Source organism: Apteryx mantelli, chromosome 19 (assembly GCF_036417845.1).
Source record: "Apteryx mantelli isolate bAptMan1 chromosome 19, bAptMan1.hap1, whole genome shotgun sequence".
NCBI lineage: Eukaryota > Metazoa > Chordata > Aves > Apterygiformes > Apterygidae > Apteryx > Apteryx mantelli.
Window position 1 is genome coordinate 8,579,762 of NC_089996.1, and position 26,068 is coordinate 8,605,829.

The 26,068-nt window shown below is 55.1% G+C and overlaps 1 protein-coding gene across 1 annotated transcript in view; it reads right to left on the minus strand.

Moving 5' to 3' along the window:
* The window catches only part of MGAT5B (alpha-1,6-mannosylglycoprotein 6-beta-N-acetylglucosaminyltransferase B), a 75,615-nt gene extending 58,007 nt beyond the window's left edge, over nt 1-17,608 (minus strand). The window contains exons 1-2 of the mRNA XM_067308192.1: nt 17,515-17,608; nt 9,570-9,682 (exon numbers count right to left, since the gene is read on the minus strand). Of these exons, the coding sequence (XP_067164293.1) occupies nt 9,570-9,682; nt 17,515-17,582 (181 nt within the window). The 5' untranslated portion in view covers nt 17,583-17,608. The remainder of the gene's footprint in view (nt 1-9,569; nt 9,683-17,514) is intronic.
* Nucleotides 17,609-26,068: the final 8,460 nt, after the last annotated feature.

Genomic DNA, 26,068 nt, shown 5'->3' on the forward strand with positions numbered 1-26,068 from the left:
TGCCACCTCGGCGCGGCTTCGCCCTTTAATTCCCTTCTCTCCACCCACATGCAGGCAGCAGGAGGGAGGGAAGGAGGAAACCGTGCCGAGTCCTGCCGGAGCTGCCCGCGGCAGAGCCCAGGCACAGCGTCGCCCAGCTCAGCTCGCCCTGGGGCCGGCTCTGCCATCCTGGCCAACGCTCCGCTGGAGGAGGAGGAGGCGGCAATCTCGGTGCCAAGACTGGGCAGCCTCTTCCCAGCATCACGTGGCTGCTCCTAATGAAACGAGACTTGGCAACATGCCTTCAAAAGAGCAAAACCCTCCGCGGCTGCTTGGAGCTGCAGAAAAAGAGACTTCGGACTGGGACAGCAACAGTGAAGCTGCAAACGCATCACTGCAGCAGCTGCAGGATGTTAGAGGCCCTGGGGAAACCCGCCAGCAGACTCCCCACCCTGGCCACCGATTCTGTTCGCAGCCTCCATGAGCAGCACCAGAGGAGAAGGAGGAGGAAGATGGGGACAGGGAAACCTCCTGCTGCCTTTACGCAGAGTTTTGCAATAGGCAGATTCCGAATTCAGATCACGCGTGTCCGTGAGAACAGCCTTATCTCTCAGCTTGTACTTGCCAGTCCTCAGCACCCCGGCCGCTGCCCTGCACGATTCGAGCGAGACAAGCTCACAGTGCAAACAGCTCCCGACAAGGTGCTTACACACCGCTGCAGACAGTTATTCGCAGTTACTCGGCAAACATCAAACAACGAAGCGGCCCTGGAGAACATTTTAACTCACTCGCAACGAGATGGGGAATGAATAGTGCTGAGCTTGCACAGCAGAACCGGCCCCGCGCGGGGCCTGTGCGGTCCCCGTCACCGTCACTTGGTTACACAAGATTTTGCAACTGGTTCTCCTGTTGCCTTCACTGTGCATTAACGGCAGCAAGACCAAACTGTAGGAAACCAGCATCCCTGGAAGGGCAGATCTATGCATTGCTTCCCAGAGGCAGCAGGCCAAGCTCTCGTGCCCAAGCGCCCTCTCCAGCGAGAGGCCCAGACCCGTCAGATAAGAAATGAGGTTGTCAAACCCACAAAGCAACTTTTGGTTTTTTCCCCCTGCTTGTCTCAACCCAAGCTCCTATCAAAAGAATTGCATGCTTTGCCAGAAAGCAGGGGATGAAACAAGACCTTCAACGCAGAGCCCAATTAAATCACCCAGACAGGCTGCCCATCGCTCACACGTGCCACTAGCCCCTGCCCGAGATGTGTCAGGGCGCATCAAGACTGGAAAAACCCCGTGCCCCCCGGCACTGCCCCGAGCCATAGAGCAGGGGAAGGGAATGGCCAAAGACTGCTTATGCCAACCCACCTCGTAACCGCCACCACCTTCAGAAAGGCCTGCCGCAGCCTCTGCAAAGGTTACCTTCCACGCTGCACATTTGTTCTGCAGGCAGCTTGTTAGCAGTCCGACAGCGGGACACATGGCTGCTCACAGGCACAGGTTGACTTCTGCTTCGCAAGGCTGCACTGGGTCACGCACCATGAGACAGGTCCTTGGAGGAGGCAGCACACTCAGGCCTCACGGGCACGGCACAGGCTCCTCCGGAGCAGGAGGAAGGCAGTATAGTGGCTGCACATTGGGGACCAGATTCGGATGGGCTGTGCTCTCTCCCCAAAATGAGTGGTGGTATGTGCATGAGCTGGCTCGTGGCACCGGCAAAGTTGCCACCACCACATGGCTGCACACCTCGCGCAGCAGAAGCACAGACCCTAGGACACCCGTGTACGTGGCAAGCTGACCAGGCAGCCCAGCACCCAGTCCCAGCAGCGTACCAACCAGCTGCAGCTTTTCTACATGCAATTCATCTTCCCAAGCAAGAGAAAGCACAGCTAGCCAAGAGACCCGCTGTCAAGGGAAACACCTTGCCCCTTGCCCTCACCCACGCCAATTACTCAAAACCATTTATTAGCATCGTTACCAGTTTCAGGACTGACAATGTGGCCTTGCACGTGACAAAGGACAACTGTCCATAGCCCAGGATGGCTCTAGCTGCACTACCCACCCTGCCCGGGGAGCACATGGTGGGTCAGCAGCTTGCACACAGGCTTCCCCCTTCCCTCTGAGCACAGCTGATCACGAGGGAGGATGACAGTTATTCAAGCTCACTCTGTCAGCGATTTTGAGCTTGACCTTTCTGCACCTTCTGTGAGAACAAACGAAGATGGTATCTAACCATGTTAATCCAGCCAGGATGCTGCTGGAGCAGAAGAAAAACCAGCATAGACAGGAGCAAGAGCAAAGGACCCCTCTTAGGAGATCATGTAGGTTCACGCATTTCCAGTCAGCCTCTTTGCTCCACTCCTCAGGGAGCCATTCAAAGGATTGAACTAACACGAGATCCCATCATTTCACAGTACTAGGACTCTAGAACAGTGAAGATGCCCTACAAAACCCTGAGCAACCTTCAACATTATCTTCTGTAGCACAATTCCCTGTCCTCCACCTCCCGTCCTCCTCCACTAACATCCCTCTCTTGATAGAAATAGAAACCACAAACTCCAAAATATTCAGCTGTTCTGAACAGCCCTGAACAATCTCTCCCTCCACTTGTGTGCTCATTGATGGAGGAAATTGTTTTATGCAGGTAAGACTCCAGGAACTGGAGCAAGCAACAACTGCAGCAGAGGCAGAGCACTTCTGTAGTGGTAAAACAGGAGGGGCACTAGGTTTTGAGAGAGCAGGGCAAGCTTTCTGCCAAACAGCATTAAGTAGCATTTCCAGCACAAACTGCCTTGGATGTCATCTGCTTAACCTCTCTCAAAAGCCTCGTATCCCAGCACAACAAGCCAGAGATGTTCAGAAACCCCAGAAAAGCAGCACTGCTTGGACTTAATCATAGCTTGAACCCAAGGCAGGATACCTTAACTCCTTCAGCCTAACAAGAAGGTCTACCTCAGCAGCATTTTTCCACCACCTTTTCAAAATTTTCTTTTCATTCCTATGCAAAGTAAAAGCTAATGACAAATCTCAGAGGCTTTTGCAGAAAGTGTTGCTTTCTGGCCACCTGTACTGCACACAGCCCCACTCTGCCCTTGCCCTTCATAAAGCCAGGCTTAAGCTACTGCTTGTGGGTTTCTGCGCATTAGAGAGAGACCTGGGAGAAGGTTCCTGGGAGACAAGGGTGGAGGAAAAAAAAGTCTTCTCCTTCAGCAGCTGATTGCAGATATGAAAATTCTTCCTAATTCCACAGAGACGTCAAATTTTGCAGATGGCCCCAAAGGCACTACAGCATGCAAGTTATGACAGTACCTTTGGAAACCACTTTCCATGCTGGCATTCAGCAGAGCTTCACTCCAAACAGGCCAGCTCTTGCACTCGGTTCCCCTAGCAAGACCGAGCCATGGGGCACATGCATCTCCTCTGACTTCTGCTACACCACAGACCAAGGGAAGAGTCCCCCAGGGGAGCTTTGCTCCAGTCTCCTGGATTTCAGGGAAGCCCCAGGCCAAACTCCGCATGTTCTTGTAAAAGCCATGCTGCTCGCGTGCATTTTCCAACTTGCTCTCCGAAACTGGCCCTGCTCAGCTCCTTGCCCTTCCTGCTTTCCCTGTCCCCCCAGCAGTTGAGAAAACACAAGTAGCCCATTTGTGGTCACCAACAGGAAGCCATCTGGAGATGCTGCCAAGAGCTCATTTCAGGGGGAAAAAGAGGCAGGTGTTGAGTTTCTCAAGCTGAGCATCAACCAGACAGGAAACACTTGAAAATGGGTTGAAAACACAGTTATGGGAACAGAATCAGTAAACACACAACTCCGGTGCTCAGCAGACAGCCCAGAGACCTCTCAACGGTTTCCAGATTCATGGATATCAGCAGGAAAACTTCTTTTCCAGCACACAGACCAAAAGAGCACTGACAAGTATAGGAAGCACTTGAAGTACTTGTATCGAAGCACTACCAAAGTCAGCTGAACTTGAGCCAGATCTCTCAAGCTAGCACCATGCAAGAACCAGCAAGCTACAGCAAGAGCAGTGGTCAGCTCTGGCCATTTTGGGAAATCAAGACTGTCCTACGTCCCCTGAGCCTGCAGCACTGAGCTCCGGGGCAAATTCCTCCAGCGCCTTATACACTCATGTATGGGAATCAACAACAGGAGGATTAGAAGTCTTTCAGTTTTTAAACTAGCTACAGCAGTTGCAAGCAATATTCCAGGCCGTATCTAACTGTGTTTTAACACTTAATAACCTATTTCTCATCACTAATCCCCTGCAGCAGCAAGCTCCACCAGCCGGTTGTATATCACCACAGAAAACCAAATTGGGACCCACAAACAGCTGCCACCACCAAGGGCAGAGGGACTGCTGGCCATTTCCCCCATCGACCACACTGCAAGCTCTTGCTATTAAATTTCTGCCCATTAAAGATTTTGGCTTATTTTTAAGATCAGAAATCTGCCCCAAGACAGCTGCATGCCAGCAGTAAAACAAGAAAAAAATTTTCAAATTCTGACAAGGGGGAAAGAAATGGGCAAAGAGAGCCGGATCTCTTGAGTCTGGAGCTGTTCCCAAAGTTTCTCCTATATTCAAAATTTATAGACTTGTCTATTTTCTTTTTTTTAATCTGGATCTTTGTTTGCAGAACAAATTCTCTTGGTGGCCACTTCAAAACAAAGGAACCTTTGTCTGTGTTTACTTGACAGCAGCAGATTAGGATAAATAACTTGCATTTCAGAAGGTTTTTCATTTATTGTTAAGACGCAAAGTCTCTGCAGCATCAAGCCATCAAGCAGAGAATCCATCCGAAGAATGATTTCTGGCACACACCGAGAAATTCAGTTTCTGGAGAGAGCCTCCTAGAAGAGGATTCACATATAAAGATAAAATTAAAAATGGGATTAACTTTTGGACTGTGGCATTATCCATTTCTCCTTTTCATGCTTTTGCCTTGCATCTATCTTCATTTTGGTTTTCATCAGCTGCTCACACAGCCTGGAAGCCAAGAAAGCTCCCGGCAAGACTACGGTGTTTTCAACATGTGCTTCTCCTGCCACCCTCCACCATCCTGGGCACTCACCACCTCCTTCTGGAGCATGTTTGGGGTAAGTTCACATCAAGAGTGGAGTTTGGCTGACAACATGCAAGGGGAGCAAACCCACAGCTCACATTAATACTCCCAAGGTTTAACACTGGGTTGGGCTGGGCACCCAGGGAGAAATAGGAGCAAATCCCCCAGGCTGAACCCCTCGGCTACAGCATGGGTACAGCACACATCGGATTTTAAACAGGCACTGGGTCAACGGCCTTTTCCACTTAACCACAGCTCAACAGGATTCCTCTGATGCAAGTTATTTTTAAATGGTCAGGTGCTGAGCTTCACCCTGCAATTTTTTGCAGTCACCCAAATCCTGCAAGCGTTCAAGCGGAGATGTGGGTTCACTTGTGCAGCTCAACCCAGCAGGACACGCGGAAACACGGACGCATCTGTGGAGCTGGAACCAGAGGGCACAAACGCTAGAGCCAAGATCACCACCAGGAAGGAGTGCAGGAGCGGGTCCTCGCTAGCCACAAATGCGCCTGTGTAGATACATCAGCCTCAGTAGCAGAGCAGCACGGGGAAGCTGTGCTGCCAGCTTGCAATACAGAAGGAATAAATTAATGAATAACGCTCAACAGGGCCAGCTAAACCCAGTGTTTCAGCCAGCACATGCTGAGAACGGCAGCAGCAGGGACGGTTCGGCACTCCTTCCTCAGGCAGGACAGCCACTGCACTCCCCAGGGTTTCACACTGCTCCGTGCACCCCAGGACAGGCACTCCGTCCAGAGAGATATTTAAGCCCACGCATAGCCACTTGGCAGACTTTAGCAGGTACACCCAAATAATCCCTCCAAACTGGGCCAGGAGGCATCTGAATGCCAGCGTGATTGCCACCATCACTCACATCAGCAGCTCATCAGCCCAGTCAAATTAACCTGCTCCTCAGAGCAGCACTGCACACTTAACAGCAATGTAACAACCAGCAATATTTCTTTAGTTTCCTTGGGATCCATAACGCATGTTAATTAAATACCAGTTTATTATTCAAACAGACCTACTGAGACTTTGCAGCATTGTAATAAAAAGCATATCCATGTCTGTTCCCCTCAACTCTCATTGAATTAAACATGCATTTAGTGCACCTCCACTCCAGCTCAGCCTAACTTCAGTCAGGAGAGACCTCCTGAGCCTCTCCTGCACAAAGCAGAGCCAGCATGGAGATCAGAGGGGTTGCTCAGGGCCTCATCCAGAGATGTTCTGAAAGTCTCCCAGGAGGGAGCTTCCACCAGCCCATCTGAGGACATGGGTCATGGTTTCCCCAGGGCACTGGGGAGGATGGTCAGCACGAACCTCCCTGGAGCCTCCCGCTGGCCCTTCTGGAGGACAGGAGTGACATTTGCTTCTTCCACCCATCAGGGACCCCCAACTGTCACAACCTTTCAAAGTGGACAGAGAGGGGTCTGCAGTGGCTTTGGCCAGTTCCCTCAGCTCCCACCCAGCCCCAGGCTTGTACGTGCCCTGTGGTCTTGGTCTCACTTTGCCTTTGGTATGTTCGGCCACACATGATCATGTACAGGCCAACTACACTGCAGAGGCTTAGTTACTCTGCAGGAAGGTCAGACCCTAAGCACTGGTATCACAGGAGAGGTTGAACCTCAGCAGTCTGAACCCTGGGCTAAAGAGCCAGAAAATGCATTTCAAGTTGCGCCTCAGAAGCCCTGGGTACAAAGAATACAGTCCAAAAAAGTATCCTTCCTAAAAAAAACCCACACACATAGGAGAAAGAATCCTTCACTTTCCAAAACTGAATTAGACAAATGAACCAGATCTTCCCAAGCAAGAAACGGATAACAGCCAAGTCTGCAGCAGTTCATCTGGAAGCAATAGCTTGTTCTTGCAAATCCCATCCAACAAAGAAAAAAAAATGGTTTTATAGTAAGTTTTTTGTGAGTTCTCTAATGAAGCAGTACTCGCCTGAGCCAGAGTTACAGACCTAAGAAGCCAAAAGCTTGAGTGTTAGAAGACCTGAGTCAAAATCCAGGGGTTCTCCTCCCCTCCACCCCCCCTTTTTTTTTTTTAAATAGCATATAATCAGCAATTACCAGAATTAACATCCAAACCTTCTCAGCCTAGGAACGAAGCAGCAAACATCTATCCCTCCCTACCTGCAAGGAAGGCAGCTTTTTAACAGACATCTGCTGCAGCTATCAAAGCCAAGCTGACCCACAACTTGGAGCTCAGTTGCAAGAAAGTAAATCAAAACATATAGATTGGCTCAGTCACCTAAAACAATAAGTGTGGATGAGTCAGAGGTGAGACAGTCTGAAAAGGGATGGTTTTTGCTCACTGATGAGTCCTTACTGTGCTGACACTGCATCTGTTAAACAAGAGGCACACAAGGACGGGAAAGCAAGGTCTTGCATGTCAGGATCTAGCTTAACTTGATGACAAGTATAAGGGTGAGATGAGCTAATCCACTTTAAGGCATCCATAAAAGGGATAGAGACAGAATAATTGTCTTTTTGCCTTAGTTTCACTACAGCTTTGGAGACTCCTTAGGGGTGGGACCAAGGACTTCTGCAAGTTTCCCGACACCTTTGCCTGCTGTTTGCATTGTGATTTGTGCTATCTCTCAGTTCTAACTGGGTCCTACAACTAAACAGTCCCCCTCTCCTTTCTTCTAGTTCTCCATGTGCCCCCTTCTCCCACCGCAAGCTCCCCGAGGGTGCTGGGGCTCTCCTGGGACAGAGTGCAGGGATAAGAAGTGACACTCTTATTCTAAACTTGGGAATTTCTTCACTAAACAGCTCCTAAAAAAGGATGAGTTGGGACAAAGCTCTGGGCTCACACAGCACTTCTCACCCCAAAGCTCAGCTGTCAAGGCCAGCAACAACTCAACGACTTTGCGTTAGCTGCCACCTGGCCAAGGGGAGCTCAGACCCGTGCCACGACACAGCAACCTCAGGAACAGCCTCACCATCAACCACAAAATACAGGGAGAGAGCCCAGACGGCCAAACTAAGGAGCAGCAAGGTGTCACCTATAACCAGCTTTGATCCACCGGCCACCAGCCCAGGGGCTGCACCTGGCTTGGGTACAGGGGTGTTACTGCAGTGCCCTCGCACCCCTCTCCTGCCTTCCCCCCTCTGCAGGAGCAGATGTCCTGACCACAGTAACGCAGGCAGGAATTAAGGAAAGGCAAAATAAGGAAACTCGGCACTGCTTGGGCTGATGTCAGCTGCGCCAACACCAGTCCCTTGGAGAGGGGACTTAACGGAGTTTGCGATGGGAACAATTAGGGGAGCACGGGGGAAAGAGAAATACGAACTGCTCATACTCTGTCCACCAGGGAAAAAGCTAGGACAACCGCCAAAGGCTGCGTTACACGCTAATCTCTCTGGAAGGCAGCTAGTTTACAAGCACCACCCGAGTTTTGGAAACCGCCTCTCTGGCCATCTCCTCTTCTAGGAATGCAACACCATCTCTTCCAGCCCCACAAGGATTTAACACCAGAGAGCACGTTCCGGACAAGGCTGGGGAGCTCCAGTCCCTCCACACCTTTGGTATATACCTCCCAAGCTGGCCTTCCCAAACCTACCTCGGCCTCCTCACAGAGGTCAAACAGGGCCTTTTCCTCAGAGCATTTTGGTTGTCCTGCTCCAGGCTGAGACTAAAAAGTCAGTGCAAAACTCAGCTGAGTGCAGCAACGTCCTCCCTGACCAGCAAAACCCCACAGTGGGAGGAGTGCTGTGCCCCAGAGACAGTCCCACGCCCCGCTTCTCTGCTCGACTTCCCCTGCCCGGCCTGGGGCCAAACTCAGACACTTTGCTACCTCTTGCTGTGTTTGTCTCATGACTGAAATGGAGACTTCCCTCTGCAGCCCTGACTGGAGAAGAGGAGCCAAGCCGGCTTTCCAAAGAAGGACACCAACTCCCTCCTGATGAGGGAGCTATCTCCTGAACTGACTGCACATCTTGCCAGAAAAACCATTTTGGAAAAAAATTAACAGAAAACACACTTTGTTAAAATTGGAATATTTTCTTCAACACTTCAGAGCCTCCAGGAAACAAAGGCCTTTTGTTTTCCCAGCCACATGGAACAACTTCTAGCCCCTGCAGACCAAAACCTCTCAAAAACACAAAGCCCTCAAAGCACCAGAGCCAGATCCCTGGCACATGGGACCAGGCGCAGGCCCATGACCAGCACCACAGCTGCCAGCCCCCTCACCGGTGTTTTCCTCATCACCCCGCTGCAAGACAGGGTCTGCTTCAACATGCAACACGCGTGCCCCAGCTCCTCCTGCAAAAGCCTGGATGCCAACACAGCCACTTCCTAGCCACAAAGCTGCAAAACTGCCCCAGGCCATGCGAGGAAAGACCAGCAGGACCTTGGCTGTCCTGACACATCTGCAACCAGCCAGGACAGCCAGAGGGAGCTCTGGGAAGAGCAAGCACCCAAGCACCATCCTCCCTGCATCCCCAGAGCATGGCCAGACCACGGACCCGGCAGCTGTCAGGCGTCACGAGGGATGGGATGGGCACCGAGCAGCCCCACGTGGGCCCTTACCTTCAGTGCGGATGGTGAAGGGCGAGTCCCCCAGGCGCTTGGCCGAGAACTGCCCTCCCAGCGACGTCATTAAGAAGCACAGGGTGAAAAATCCAATGCCCAGCACGAATATCCTGCGGGAGAGAAGCAGAGCGGTCAGGAGGAGCGCCGAGGAACCAGCCCCCGCGAACGCCCCTCCGTCTCTCCAGGCCCGCTCCGGAGTAACCCCCCTGCACGTTTCTGCTGCCCCCAGCAATGCAAGCTCGGACCATCCACCCACCCATCCCACCTCCAGCCACAGCCAGAGGCGACCACACTTCATAGAGAGCCCCGAGCAGACGCTTCTGCCTGAACGCGGGCAAAGAGCAGCTGGGCTTTGCCCGATGATGCAGGCTGGCATCCCTAGCCCCAGCCCCACAGCGACAGTCCACCCTGCTTTAAGTCTAGTCGAGGCCTTGGCCAGGCTGCGGGCTACCAGGTAGCACCTTGCAAATTCGGTCACTCTCTCATAGGACAATTTGCCTGCTAAAGAGGGTTGCTAACATCCTCCCTTCCAAACCACATGGTGAAAGAGGCAAAAGGCCTCTGCTCCATCAGCCCGACACCTTCCAACAACCTTCCACTCCAGCGCAGCCAGCACATCCCAAAAATCACTGCAACCTGCTCTAGAGGCCAGAGCCCTAAGGGGCATCAAAGACCCAACCTTCGGTGGGAAACTTGGGACAGACCAAAACTCACGTTATGAGGCATTGCTATATCTAACCCAATAACCCCCAACATCCCCTGCAGATCGCAGGAGCCGTTACAATAAACAATACCCATTTTCCTTCGGAGACGGACCAAAAGAAAGAGACCTTGTACCTTCCTTTCCTTCCAAAGGATCTAAAAAAAAGCTCCTTTGTTCCTCCTGCAACTAGGCCACTGATACTTGTCACCGCGCCCAGCTCCGCACGCAGGGAGAGGCCAGCTCCATTCACAGCCGGCGACGACTGACTGACTGGTACGAGCGGCAAGAGCCCGCAGCTCGGGCACGCTCCCCTCGCCGCTTGCTTTGTCCGGAGAGCAGGAAACCAGCTCCCACGGGGAAACGGGCGGCAGGATGCCGATCTGCACGTAGCGCAGGGCAGAGCTCGTGTCACCTCTTGCTTCGGGGGGTGCAAGAGCTGCCAGCGTTACTCTTACTGGCCTGGATTTGACCAGAGCAGCATTTTGAGGGGTGAGAAGCTTGAATGCAGGAACACTGGGCAAGGGGGTGGGTTATTGCACAAGGGGGAAGCACAACGCAAAGGCCTTCCAGCCTCCCCGGCAGACGAGCATGCAACAGGCAGCATGCTGCACGGAGGGATGGCGAGGAAGAGGAAGGGCAGAGGCCTTGGTCCAGCCAGGTTTCTCCCAGAAAGGATTTTGGAAAATGCGTTCCAGAAGAGAGGCCTCAGGTCACACACGTGAGCTTTAAAGCCTCTTCTCCAAGAGGGAGGAGGGGGAAGAGTTTTTTTATTAATTTCTGTTGAAGGGCATTTTCTGGAGGCCATGAAGGAGCTCAGGCACTCGCGAGACCTGACAACCGGCACTGGGGGACAGCAGCACCCGGGGCTTCGCAGCAGAATGGGGCACGCCAAGGTGCTGGGATAGTACCTCCTAAACCCGTTCCCCCACAACACCTCTTCTAAAAATGACATTTTTACAGCAAACACTTTCGAAAGCACCCAGAGCTCAGTGCCTGGAGCGCTTCCGTGGGCCACATCAGGGCCGTTCAGCATGCAGCTCCCGTCAACAGGGAGCAAAAGTCCCCTTACTCTTTCAAGAGAGGATTTGGCTGCTGTTAACAGGAATGCAGCACGCTGAAAGAGCCAAGACACAGCAAGCACTGCTGGCCATTTTCCACAGCCTCGGAAAGGAGCTGCTGCCACGTCCAAATCTCCTTCAAGGTGCAGCGTTCTCCAACATGCATGCAAGCAAAACACAGAGCAGAGCGGTTTCTGCTCGCTGTGGGCAACAGCTCCCAGAGCTGTGCAAGTAATGCGGGTTTTGGCAAGCCAGCCAGCCAAGCCCAAAGAGTATTTCAAGGAGAAAGGGGAGCAAAGACAACTGCCAACCAGCCTTGTGAACAAAGGCTCAGTCTTAAACAGGCGAGTGCTCTGTCCGCGAGGGAGCCCACCACCACCACACATGCGCTCATTAGCATTTCTGCCTCTTGGCATCTCCGGACTAAAGGAAAGTAAGCCAGAGAATAAGAAACAGCAGCTCTCGTTGACAAGTTAACAGCATTATCTGCAGAGGTCTGGAGCCGCACGCAGAAACCCAGCACGGCTGCCCAGGTACAACAGACGCTTTTCCAGAGGCCGGTTCGGAAAGGAGCACAACATCCCAACACAGAATCATTATACTGTAGCCAAAAGGGCAGAGGATTAGGAGCCAGCTGTAAGCTTGGCCTACAATACATAAGCATTGCAATTATCTACCGCTACAACGGGCTGGCAAATAAAGCGACTGGCTTTGAAGCACTTGTTAACTACAGGAGATGTTTGGGAGGGATGAAGTAGTGCATTAAGCACTTTCCCAGGGAGGAGCCTGGAGGAGCACCCACAGCAGGTCCCCAGGAGGCCCCCCAGGCACAGCCCCAGCCATCACCAGCTGCCCCCGTGAGACATGGCACGCTTGGGGGAGCCCGCAGGCAACCTACCTCCCCACGCCAGCATCGATGCTCCCCTCGCATAGCGAGGGCACGCTGAGCCTGAGCCCCACGCAACATTGCTCACAACACACAGCCAACTCCAGAGCAAGGTGCTTGCTCCAAGGAGCCCAGGCCCTGCCCACCACAACAACCCACCCAGACCCAGCCCCATCCCTCAGCACCCTACAGCTCCTGCCCAGCTCACATTTATAGACTCTCCCCAGCTGGGTCTCACAGCAGATCAAGGCCACCTGGCCACACTTCCAGTGACCGTGCAGCTCCCAAGCAACTTCTGACCTCATACTCAACCAGGAGCAGAGCAACACCCTGCTCGTTATCATTAATTTGGTGAGCCTGGAGGAGGAGCTGAGGTCTTTGCCTCCTGCATGCAGGGGGAAGGCTTGCAGCACATGGGAGGGAGGGAAGGAGCATTTCTCCCATCTCCGCCCTCCTCACCCCAAAAAAGATCACCTCCTGCCCCAAGGGACCAAGGCTGCAGCATGTCCCTGCTCCAGCTCCTCGGGCAGGGAGGGAGGCAGATGGCGGTGAGGGGCTCTGCTAGCATCTGGTGGTGAGTGGCACTGAACGCCAGCACCAGCACTCACAAACTGCTTTGCGGACCCCCAGCAGGCATTCAGAGGGCTGATCTGCAGGAGAGAGGACATCCAAGCGGATTGGTAGAACCGCCTAAAAGCCCCATGTAGACAGTTCAGGAGCGAAGCAGATAGAGTCCCTTTCATTTCTGAATGAGCAGCCCCTTGGGGACGGAAAACAGTTTAAGCAGGCTATGAAAAGCATCACACACTTGGCTAATCCAGGCTCATGTCCTTGAAGGCCTTTCTGCAGGCAAGTCTTGAGTGCCCTTGAGCCACCACCTCCCCGGCAGATGCTCGCTCACCACCGAGCCTCTGCTTCAGCATGTGGAGACACAACTACCATCTTCAGCCCCCTCTCTCACCAGGTCCCAGAGGCACCCAAAGCGGACCTCGGAGCAGGGTTTACTGAGAGCCTTTTGGCTCAGCTCCGGGAGGGAGCTGGGTGCCGAGGCAGTAAAGCATCCCTGACGCTGTGAAGCAATGTGGTTCCCCAAGATTTGGGGACCCAACTCGCTCCCCATCCGCCCCATAGCACGGCCCTGTGCCCAGCCATGGGGCGCAGTGATGGGTCCAGAAGAGGCTCTCCTCTGTGATTTGGCACTTGAGAACATGACAGAGTGGATGGCAAGGGCATTGCTGGATCCCAGCTCAGCCTTAGGGAGGCTGAATTTGCCCTAAAAGCAGGATAGGGGGAAAGCTGCCTGCTGGGGCATCTCCCTGGCAGAGGATGAAAACGGCCTTGTGGAGAACGCACGAGCTGAAGAAGTAGGAGGTCAAGCCCCAGTCAAGCCACTGACTTCCTGCATAATCCTGGGTGAGGCCCTCAGCCTGGGACCGAGGGTCCTTTCTGGGGGCAGGTCATGGGTGTAAAACCCACCCGAGGGCCCCATCCTGCCTGCCAGCTGCTCCCCCTTCCCCAAGGCACGTTTCGGTGAAGCATTGCCTGAGGAACAGCCATTTAAATCATCAGAGCTGATCCTGTTCTTCATTCTCATCCTTCCTATTGATAATATCTTCATCATTATGCAAGACCTTGTTTACGCATTTTAATTTTCATAATTATAATCTGGTAAGGAGTGATGGTTGAGCACAAGAAAGAAAGAAAAAAAGAAAGAGAGAAAGCTTCAAAGGTGATCTGTGCTCTAGCATCTCATTAGGAGACAAATTCTCTTTGATTTTGAATGGACTACAGAGATAGTGGGGGAGATTCAGAATGCTTTTTTAAAAAGGAGGCATCAGAGCCTAACCCTAATTAATTTACCTAAGAGAGAAGTGGCATCCAGTTCAACAGAAATGCCCCAGTGAGTAAGGAGATTTTGGAGACTTGCTTTTAGTTTGAAGAGCAAGTCTCTTTTACTCTGTGCTGATCTCCTGATGAATAAAAATCCTTGGCCCTGCCTCAGCCAAATGTAAATTCCTTGTGCAGAAAACTAAAACCGTGAAGCTGATAAAATATACCATGGCCCAGACCTTCAGAATTGCCCAACAAATGCACTGGGCCCTCTGTCCCCCAAAATAAGTCTCACTCACTGAAGCTCACACAGCTTCAATGACCAAGTAGCATCTCCTTTGCAAGCTAGCTTTGGCTGTCATCACACGTCACATTTAATTCATCATCACGGTGCTCTCACTGCGCATAGTTCTGCCGCCAGTTCCCTCTACAGATCCACCCCAAACTGAAATTTTCACAATTTTGCATTCTGGCTTCATGCCCGAAAGAGGAGGAAGCCAGGTTCTGCTGTGTCTTTACTGCAAATTGGAAATGATGCCCCAGCATGGCACGGTCACGGAGCATTTTAGCCTGCACAACTGAAAGCTGAATGCGGCCAGGAGGACCTGTGTCACGAGGTGGGACACGACCGAGCGGGGGCCCCGGGACGCGGCGCGGGGACGCAGGGACCACGGGCCGGCTGTCCATGGTGCTGCAGCGCCAAGCAGCCGCCCACTGCGCTCCTGGCCCATTTGGGGAGAAGGCTACTAAAACGCTTGGGGACCCCAGGGGAGAAAGACAGTATCCTTCATTAGACAAGTTTTCAAGATTCAAGTCCCCTGAGCCCAAAAGTTGAACCACAATTTCTAACAGCAGCAGCTGGGCGAATGAAAAAACACTCCCTCTCCCACAAACCTTGTTTTGCTCGGAGCCCTACGCTGCCACAGCGCTGCTGCTGTCGAAATGATGCTCAGCCACAGGAATCTTCCTCCACACCAGCAGAAGGGCAGGTGGAGTAATTTCTGTTATCGACCATTGTTGAAGACACAGGGAAACCCCGGCTTTGGTTTCCCGCTGGCAAACTTTCCCAAACTCCCTGCTTTAACTCCCCGCGCTCCGCAAAACCAACACTTGGGCTGGCTGGTGCCAGGACTCTCCCAGCCCCCCGGTGGCTTCCTGCCTGCATCTGGCACTGTCACAGATTAAATACTCTTGTGCTGCTTAGGTTGAAGTCAGAGCCGTCCCTGGCTGTTTCAGCAAATTGTTCCTACAACGGCTTGCTCTGCTTCCCGTTTGCTGCAGGCACTTGCACAGCTCAGGGCTTTGCACCGCTTTGCTAAACGTGTCTAGAGCATGATTAATGAAATGTTTTGGTGCACAGGGTCAGGTTTCCCATTCGGTGTTTGCTGATGGCACCGCTGCCAGGAGTTTACACCAAGCAGGGGATCACACCACGGGTTTCTACAGAGCAGCGCAGCTCTGCCCAGCCAGCAACGCGAACCTGACTTACACGACCTGCCCTGGTTAATGCCACAGCAGTATCTTCTCCTGCTCCCAGCAGGTCACCACTGATTCATACTGGCTGACGTGGGGTGCCGATTTTACAGGAGCAGTGTTGATCTCCACCAGGTTATGGCTGGACTTGGGCAGCCCATGCAAGACCATGCTGGGCTGCATACAAGGTGACAACACCACAGGACCGAGATGCTACGAGGCATCAGGCTCAGTCGGCCACCAACACAGAGGAAACACATAGCTGGACACTGTGGGACAACAGGACGAGTGGGTCATGGTAGACACAGAGGGAAATTTCTCCTCTTAGGAAAAGCCTGACTGCTTAACAACTGAGTAACCGCATGGGTTCCAGTGGTACCCTTAGTGGTTTGCTCTGGTTTGAGAGCAGAAGCCAGCTCAGGGAGTGCCAACAAGACTATTCGGCGAATTTGCTCTGCTACAGGCACCAGGGACCCTCCAGCCTGGTGGTCTCCTTTCATCACAAGACCCTCACATGCCCACCTCCTCGTCTCTGATCAGACCTTGCCGGCACCTCACAACTCGCTCCCTGGACTCCCTCCTCCTGGAAGTCCGATCCCAGGTCACGGCTGTTGATGAGCTTTCCCCGCTCCGGCAGTGGGGATGGGGGGAAGAGGGATGCTCAGGCCAATAACGTCAGCATTAGGGACTAACTAAACCCACTTGGGAAAATAAAATAGCCACTCTCCAAGCTGTGCTGAGCATACACCGCCTCTCTGGGGTGCGCATGTCCTGCCCGTCTCTCACGGCCATTCCCACTGCAGTCGCACACTCAAAGCCTCAGAGCTTCACCCCTTTCTACCTGACCACCGGCAGGCAGGAGCCAAAGTCTCTCCCGCGATGACGGGGAGGTGCCATCCCCTGCTGACCCACCTCCCCACAGAGCTGCCCACACGCCCCGCACCTGGAGCAGGGCAGACCCTGCTCAGAGCATGACCCAGGCCACGGGGACCCCACCACCCTGCTCTGCTGCCGCTTTCCTGGGTGACCTTGGCCAAGTCCCTCAGCCGTCCCCTCCAGGGCACTGCCACGGGATCCAGGAGCAGGAATCCCCCAAGGAAAGTGGTGCAGAGCTGTGCAGCTCCTGGAGCAAGGCAGACAAAACCTCCAAACCTGACCGCAAGCAAGTAGCACAAACACAGCCCTTTCCTCCCTCCCCAACCCCAGACCGGTAGCCTGTGGCTAAGTTAAAAAGCCAGCGGGCAGGTTCCTCCGACTCCTTTACACAGCAGGCACCACTGGGAACTGCTGAGATAGGCTCACCTCACTCCCTTTGGGCTTTGCTCCCCGACACTTTCCCCTCGTGTGGGTTTTTGGTCCCTCTCCCCGTAAAAAAAAAACAATTATTGATGTCTCCGATGCTTTTCAAGTCTGGGAGTGACTAAAGCGTGAATAAGGAAGCTGGAGAGCAAAGACTGGAGAGGGGAAAGTGAAGGCGAGGAGGCAAAAATGGGGAGATTTACAGCAAGGGGAAACAGCAATAGGTGGGCATGGCCGTGCTGGAGCCGGAGGGTCTCAGGCTTGGCTATCAAGCCCACCTCTGCTGCCAGTTACCCAGGGGTGGATTTAAAAATGCCTGTCAGCACCAGGGGATTTAAACCAGAGGAACCGATTCCCCAGCGAGTAGAAATACCTCTGAGGACGGTATTAAAAAAAGACAGCAACAGCAGACCTGCAATCAATACCCGAAGGATACCTGCGTGATGAGCGCATGACGAGCCGAGGGGCAGCGAGCGCCGCAGCACCGGCTCCCCGCACGCTGACCTGCGGGCAAACTTGCCTGCATCCCTGACATTTTCATCTGGGATCTGTTCCCCCCCCCCACAGCCCCGGGGAAGCTCCCGTGCAAAACGTGTTCAGATCCCGCTTGCAGTCGCGCAGGGGCCGCGCAGGGTGGGGAGAAGGCGCCGAGGAGAGGGGGGAAGAGGAGGGACAATAAACCAGCAACTTTACCTAAAGGGTCTCAAGGTGACCAGGCATCTTCTGACCATTATCTTCCCATCCGCGTTGACTGTGATCATCGTTCAAAGTTGCGGCGGAGCGGGGCGGCGGCGGCCCCGCACCCCCCGGCGCCGAGGCGGCGAGCGGCGCTCAGCGGGCGCAGCGCGGGGCGCCGCGGGGGCGCATGGCCGGGCGCGCAGCGGGCGCGCAGCCGCCGCCCCCAGCCGCGCCGCGCTACCCGCTGCCGCCGGCGCCCATGCCGGGGCGGCCGCCGCGCTCCGCTCCGCTCCGCACCGCGCCGCGATGGGCTCCGCGCCCCGCGCCCCGCGCTCCGCCCCGCGGGCAGCTCCGCGCTCCCCGCGCCGCCCCGCTCCGCGCCGCCCCGCGGAGGCTGCGCCGGCTGCGCCGGGCACGGCGTGCCATCTAGCGGCCGCGCGGCCCCGCCGCTCCGGGCAGCCCCGCTCGGGCGTTTGGGGGGTTTGCTTGGGTGGCTGGGGTTTGGGGGGGTTGTTTTTTCTTTTTCTCTTTTTCTTTTTCTTTTTCTTTTTCTTTTTCTTTTTCTTTTTTTTTGTTTTTTTTTTCCAGAATTTAGGAGTCCTTAAGGGCACTGGGGTTCAGGCAGCCTGCGGCAGCGAGTGACTTGCAGAGCGTGGCGGCGGCTGGGGGAAGGACGGTCGCTTCTGGGGGAGGACTGTCGTTTCTGGGGGAGGATGGCTGATTTGGGGGGGAGGATGGTCACTTTGGGAGGGCAAAGACGGCCCCTTCCTGGGGGGAGAGGATGGCCCGGGGTAGGCGGTTTTGGAGCAGGGGTGGCTGGGGGGGGGGTGGCAGTCAAAGCAGAACCACCACCTTGCACCGCACGCTGGGAACAGGGATGCTGGTTTGCTTTTTGCGGCAAGAAGAGCAGGGCAAGCTCCACTTGGAAAGTGGGGGAAAGGAAAAGTGGTGTGTGGAGCAGGCAAGTCCTTGGGTCTCGAGTCCAGCTCTGCACAGCACCGACTTGTGGCTTTCTGCCAGAGTGACCTGTTTTATTTCTGTTGCGGAAGGCCCTGGGGGCTGCTCGCTCCCACCTCCTGGACCCCACCATGAGGAACCGTTGACCTAGTGCCTTTCCAGCAAAAACAAGCCCTTTTGCTGGAAAGAAAAGAGAGATTTGCCCTAGATGCAGCCCAGGGCACCGACTGCACCTCCTTCGGCAGCCTGCAGGAGAGCGGGAGCCGCGGAGGTGCCACCAAGCCTCCTTGCACACTGCGGAAGGACTGTTCCCCGCGGCCGCGGCTTCCCAGCGCCTCCTGGGCCCCATAGAGAGCCCATCTTCTGGCTCACCCTGCAAGGTGGGTGCTAAATCAAGGAAAGGAGCCCCCCGCCCCTGGTCTGCGCAGCGTTTGGCCGGTCTCCAGCACAGGACCAGGCTCTGGTCTACACGGGCTGTAGTGCCAGGAGGACCCCTCGTGCCACGCTCGCCCAGCTGGCCGTCCCGCTGTGAACCTGGCACCGTATCACGCCTCTGGGTAACACCCTAGGAAAGGAGGCCTTTGCCCCCGCCGCAGCTGGGCGCTCTCCTCGCCCTTTTCCCACTGGCTCGCTTCCCGGGCGAGAAATGTTCCTCCCGCCCCAGCTGCCCGCCGGGGCTCAGACGTGTGCTCTGCTAGTGCTGCAGAGTTACTACGGCTCCACCACGATAATACGTCAAACACCCCCTCTTTTATAAACTAATCGCAGGCTTTTTTCGCTTGTGCAAAATCCTGACATTTTCCCATAAGGCTGATCAGCATAAAATGCCGTGTTACGACTGCTGTGATACCGTAACTCCAATTTCCACAGGGATCCCAGGCACAGACTCTGCTTCCAGGTCCCTGATGTAAATCAGGGGTGACTTAAGTCAGCAGAGCGCCAGGTGGCAAACGCTGCAACGGCATCAGACACAGGCAGCCTCGCAGACGGAAGGCAGCTGGAAATTTTCCATGAAACAGCACTTCCCCCCCCAATGAAATAGCACTTTTCGCCAAGGAGAAGTGAGAAGGAAAAGCGTATTATTTCAGGGAGTTCACGAATACAAAAGGATTTCTGTGCTCATCCGTATTTTTCATGGGCAGAGGAGAGCCAAAGTCATTGCCCCAGCAGGTCTGAGCAAGGTAGTACTGGGCAAAGGTAGGTGGACGTACAGATATAGACTTTAAAAGCTGCTTTTTCCCCTCGCTCGCTGCTCCAGAGCAGCACTCCAGCAGGCAATGGGAGGCAAGGCCTTTCGCTCCGAGCCCAGCGTGGCGCAACGGGGCTGGAAACCTTCCTAATGGGCATAAATGCACAACATCGAGTGGTTAACGGAGCGGCCAAATTGCTGCGTCCCGCGTGCCGGGAGCCGGGCTGTGCCTTCCCCAGCGGCAGGGAGGCCAGACGGAGCGTCCCATGGCGGGAGGCGCGGAGTAAAGGGCAACGGGAATGGCGGTGCGGGGCGAATTTCATCGGGATGGAGGCGAAGCGGGGACAGGAGGGTCCGGGGAGGGGACGGTGTCCCCAAATGCCTGGCTCCTGCGCAGCCGGGTCGAGGAGCCGCCAGCGACACCGGGCTGGCTGCCTCCTCCGTCGGGCTCGCGCGGGCCTGGCCGCTTGCTCCGGCGGGCTGAGGGCAGCCTGCGCTGGCTCCCGCCAGGTGCCTTTGGCAGCGCCAGCCAGCAAAAAATATGCATCAATCCTGTCTTGGCAATGCCCGTTTAACAAGCTTTTATTCTGGCTCCAGACGGCATGTTAAATGGCAACTGTCCATTAGCCGGCATGGGAGCGTCAAGGCATTAATAATCTTATAACAGCCCCATTAGCAATGTGCAAAACCCCATAAACACAGCGATTAGCCGGGGAACCCTGACTCGCAGGGACACCTCCATGGCCAGGGAGGGCAGAAACCATGAGAGCCTGCTGCTTTCCTCGCTGCGGACCTCGTTGCAAAATGTTTAGCCTCGTCCCAGGTGTGCCAGGCCGTGCCGGGAAAAGGATCATCCAGGGAGGAGGAAAGGCATTTCCCATGGGAGCAGCCCGGCCTGGGAGGGTGCAGGCGATGGCAGGGAGCAGCTGCATTTCCAGCAAAGCAGTAAATGCAATGGTCCCCTCTGAGCCCGCAGGTGTATGCGAGAAAGAGCAACTCCCGGACCGTCTGGGGGGTACAAAAGAAGCCAGTTTTCCACCAGAGTTAGAGCTCCTGCCCAGCCAGAGCTAGGGAGGGAGCATCACCTCCCGCTACGGCCCCCAGAGAGGCAACTCGACAGCCCTGCTCATACCCAGGGCCGAAGTACGTGTGTAGCCCTGGCACAAGGCAGTTGCTCTTCAGCTCTCATACACTCCTATTTTTTTGCATCATCCAACTTCCCTGTGTGGTTTGGCACCATTCCCTTAAACGGATACAGCATCGGGGGAAGAAGCATTTTCAGCACGTAGTTAAGGCCTGGCTGGTGTCCTGGGATTACCGTGCGCTCCCAGGGCCCTCCCTGCCCTGCTGGGGCTGCGGAGGCACCCTGGGACCCTCCAACAGCTCCCTGCTCCAGCCCAGGACACGTCTTCAACGCTTTCCAACGCTTGGGGCTTGGATGCTGCCCACGTTTCTCCTTGGAGTCTGCTCTTGAGCCTACAGCTGCCGGGTCTTCATGGAAAAGTAATGATCACAGAGGAGAATCACAGCAAACCGCTGCGCTGTCATGTGCTATGACAAGCTTCTTTCTCGAGTTCTCCCTGCACCCAACTTTGCCCTTGAGATAGAAAATATGATTTGATTGCAGGAGCTGCAGTGCCCAAACGCTCTGGGCGTAAGATCACTTAGTCACAGGAACTTCTCCGTCCCCCTCAAGCGACACCGCACTGCTGTTGCTGGACACAAGGCCCTCTTTACTGATATGAAAAAATCTGCGCTTGATCCCTGGCTCAGCCTCAATTCCTGCATTCCCGCCTCCGTCCATCTCTGTAGCAACAAGGCGTAAAGGCTCTGAGCCAGGTACCAACCTCCCCGCGCTGGTGAGGGCCCAGTCTACTCCCGGTTTGCCAGGGCGCAGCAGAACAGCCCCAAATTTGCTCACCCGTCAGCATCCAGAGAGGGCACCGAGCAAAGAGCAGGGAGATCGTGACAGCATCCTAAAGGCACCTTTATATCCCAGCCTGCAGGGAGCGCGGGAGCCGAGTACCTGAGAGTCCAGGCCCGTTGGGGTGCCCGAGGGGACGGGAGAAGGCTGGGAAGCTGCCCAGGAGGTGACACCTTCTCCAGCATCCTGGTGGGGACGGGCTTGAAAAGCTGAAGAAAAAGAAAAGCTAAAGACCCGTCTGATGGCGTATGAAGTCCCCTGTGTTTGCAGCCTCCAGAGGACGCAACATTTCCCATCAAAGCTTGAAAACTGCAAGCTCTGCTGGGCTAAAAGGAGGCTGTGAGAGCTCCTGAGCTCCCCAAGGGGGTGGTTTCCCGGCGCAACGGTCCCTGGGGCCGGGGCTGTTCCCTGCTCCCTGGGGCCGTTTGCTCAGCCGAGGTCTCCGGAGAGGCAAAGCAGCAGCAGGCAGCCGCCTTTCCCTCCTCTCCTCCTGGGAGAGCAGCCGGGATTCGAGCGGCGAAGCGCAGCATGATGCACTGCTTAAAGGTCAGAGCCGGCCCGATCCCCCCAGGGACACGTCAGGCAGGGTAGAGGCTGCCTGCAGCCCTCTGCAGCTGGGGCAGAGCCTGGAGTCAGGCTGGGTTTTCCCAACTAACCGTCTGCACGCGGGGGAGCTGCAGGAGCGTTGCAACCCTTCTGGGGCTGAGCTTTTCCCTGTCCGGCACGCACACGCCGAGGGGACTGCGGCCGCTGCACGGGGGACACCGCCTCGGATGCTCCGGTACCTGCGGGAGACGTGCCGCCAGGGCCTGGGCCAGGCGTACGACACGGGATCCTGCAGCTCCTCTCGCTACAGGGCAACACAAGGTCAGCACGGCCTCGCACGGGAAATTCGGGAAGCTCCCGTCTTTGCAAGCCTGCCAGCACGGTGAATCCTTCACTTCCATTAGCTGCTAATTCACTTACAGCAGAGGAAAATCATAGAGGTAAGGATCGCTGCTCGGCTCCCGATAGGATTATGTGTTTTGAGAGTGGAAGGGATGCTGAATTTTCCCTTTTCTTTCGGGGAGAAAAGAAGAAAGAAGTTGCTGCATTTTTCTTCTGCTGTTAATTAAAAACAGCGATGGCCCTGGCTTCACAAGGGAAAAAAGGGCAAAAGGTAAAAAGGGAGAAGAAAGCCAGAACCTCTTTATTGGTCGCAAAGGTTTCCTGGCTGCCCTGCTGCAAAGGGAGATGCGCGGAGGAAACAAGAGCAGCAATTAAAAATTAAAGAGAGAGAGATGTACAGCAAATTACTGAGATGCTCTTGGATCCCTGCAGTGCATTAACAGGGCTGTCAGTCCCCTCCCGGGCGACTCCTGCCACCGCAGGGCAGCAGCTCTGGGAAGGCAGCGGAGACGCCCGCAGTCGTGACAGCAGTGGCCAGTTCTGGCCCCTTCAGAGCCGGACGGGGAAGAAGAAGCAAAGAAGGGACCAAGTCGGGAGGAAATGAGGGCAGGAGGAAGGTGCTGAACGGCAGCCCCCCTCCTTCCCCCAAGGGGAAAGCGTCTTCCCTCCGGAGAAGGTTATCCGAGGTTAAACCCGCTCGGGAGCCCCAGCCGGGGAAGAGGACTGGGCAGCAAGTTCCCGGTTGGATCCAGACACCCTCAAAAATCAAACGCAGGGGCCGGATCCCATCGGGCCGTTGCCCTGAGCTGCCGCGGCGAGGGCTGCCGGCGCCAGCGAGGACGTTGGCCTCCGCCGCCCCGCAAAGCTCGCCGGCCCCGCGCCGTGGGGGGACACAGGGGGACACGGCGATTTGGAGAGGCGCCTGAGCTCGGGCAAGGAGGAGGGCGCACAACGGGGCCGCGAGGCAAAAGGGAGGAAGGCAGCGCTCGCACCCGCCGCCGCCACTGCCGCCGCCTCCCGCACGGACTCGGCGCTGCCGCGAGCGGCCCGTGTCCGAACCGGGAGCCCTGGGAGCCTTGGTGGGACGGGCGCAAGCTGCCACTGACGGGTCTGGGGAGCTTCCTCCAGAGCCCGGCGCGGCGGGGTTTAGCAGCAGGCTGCTGAAAGGAGGTTTGCACCAGCGTCAGGCTGATTAAGAGGAAGAAAGCACGTCGAGCTTCAGCTGTAATTAAAGCAAAAAAGCCGGGCGTTGGGAGAGCAAGAACTCGCCAGCCTCGTAATTACTGCGGGAGACCCCCCCCCCGGCTAAACGGGGCTCGCGGCACTTGCCGCTGGGGTTATTAATGAGCAAAAGAGACGGCACTGCCCGCGGCCGAACGGGGACGGCGGGCACCCGGCCCGCTCCGTGCCCCCGGGGCCAGGGATAGACCCAGGCGCAGGAGGAGAAAGCTGAGATCGGCGGGACGAGGGCGCCTTGGCCCTGTCCTCGCTGCCACGACGCTCCTCTCCGAGGGGGCGGCCGGGGGGGTTTACGCCCCGCACAGGCGCCTTCAGCTGCAACCCGAGCAGCCGGCGGCAAGCAGCGCCCATCCCCTCGGCCCGGGGACAGAGACGCCCCGTCCCTGCCGAAAGACTTCAAAAATCACCCGGGAAATCGTATATCATCCCGACTTATTCAAATTCTTGAAGCAACAATTTGAAAGCCCCTAGCCACGGGCTGTGATCGTGCAATTAGACCATTAAAAAAATAAACCTCTAAAACCCTCAGACATTTAAAGCTGATAGTCTGTATAAAGAAAAATGTTCGCTTTTCGTGTACGACGAGTGGAAATCATTTTAGATTTTTATTATTATTATTTTAGAAGGGAAATAAGCATATTTCAATCCAGTCAAGAGTGAAATTGAGTTTAACAACAAAGCAATTTCTATTAGTGGAGGCCCAGGAAAAAATATGGATGAATAGAAAATTCACAAAGACGGAGAAATGTGTCAGACAATGGTGGAATTAAGAATTAAAAGCGACTTTGCTTTACTGCCGCTAATATAAGCACATAATGATCCACCTCATTGCAAATGTGCTCCCTTCCCACATAAATATTGCAAAAGCGCAACAGCAGGAAAGAGTAGGATTACACTTTATACATCCCCCCCGCCAGCAAAGGACAGGAAAAGGTGCTGAGTTTGGGGATTTCTGTAAGGGGCCCGGCGAGGGGACGGGGTTGGCGGGTGGCACGTGGGGGATGGAGGGACGAGAGCAGCCTGGCTGACCCCAACACCGTGAGCGGTTGCAGGGCAGGCGAGGGCACGGGCACCGCCGCAGCCTCGTGCGCCCAGACGGCACGAAGACCCGGGTGCGTCGGCTCACACGGAGACGTTCAGATTTTTGCAGGTGAGATTCCTGTTGCTTTTTTTTTTTCCACTCAGTGGGATGAAAAGCTCCCTTTTAATTCAGGGCTTCTGATGGGTTTCCACAGTGGTGAAAACCCCTCTCACGTCCAGCCTTCGGAAAATAATTTTTTCTTATTAGATATAACAAGAAAGCCCAGACGCAGCTGCGGGAAGACAACGTCCCCTCGCTCCTGCTGTCCGAGTGCCTTCGGGCATCAGCGTCCTCCAGCAACATCCAGGTACCTCCCAGTTGACATCCGACATCGCAGCACCAGCAAAGATGCTCCCACCCGCCGGGTCCTGCCGTAACGGGGACAAACGCAAACTGCGGGCAGGAGGGTGAGCGCGGAGCCCCCCTCGGTGCCTGCTGCCGGGGGAAATCACAGCGCTGCCCCACGAAGGGGCAGCCACCACCCCGCTCCCGAATTTCCCTCCGTGTCCCTGCTTCACCCTGAGGGAGCCGGCAAAGCCCCGGGCTGCGCCAGGCGCCCGCGTCCCCGGGGTCCATGTCCCACGTCCCGCGTCCCGCAGCCTCGCAGCGCTTCCTCCCCACGGTGCTGGCGCAGAGACGCGAGGGCGCCGTCGCTTCTCCTCTCGTCTCGGCCCCCTTGTCAAAGATCTAGGTCGTTGGGTTAAAAATTAAAAGTTTGAATAGGCGAAAGCGTCAAATCTTGAAGCAATTACACTGTCCTAAATCTTTATTGGCTTTAAAGATTAACTTCTCATCTCCGACGAGGCAGCTCCGCTCGCTTCTCCTCAGTGGGCTTCACAATTGGAATATGGAGACAGATTAATATTGATCGCACTGTGTATTATTAAATGACTTTTTTTGCATCATTTTCTTTAATTTTCCTTTCTTTCTATTGCTCTTTCTCTGTAGACAAGCCAGTGAAGGTGAAGTGCTGCAGGAGCCGCAGAAGGGGCTGCGAGCCGCTCTGTCATGGGCACCGGGAAGAACGGAAAACTCAATTTAAACCACGTCCCGTTCCCTTTGAAATTAATTCCACAGCTCCCGAGGACCTGGGTCAAAAGGAGACAGACTGAGGCAAGCGGAGGAGAGGCGGTTTACTAAACGAGCAGCGAAAGCACGGAGCCGTTCACTTAACTGCTACCGATCCATCAGCGAAGACAGTTTTGCAAAGGCATCGCGGAGGAAGACACGCTCTCGGCACCTCGTTTGGCACAAGGCTTCAGCCGAAATCCCCCTCGGCTGCGTCGGGAGC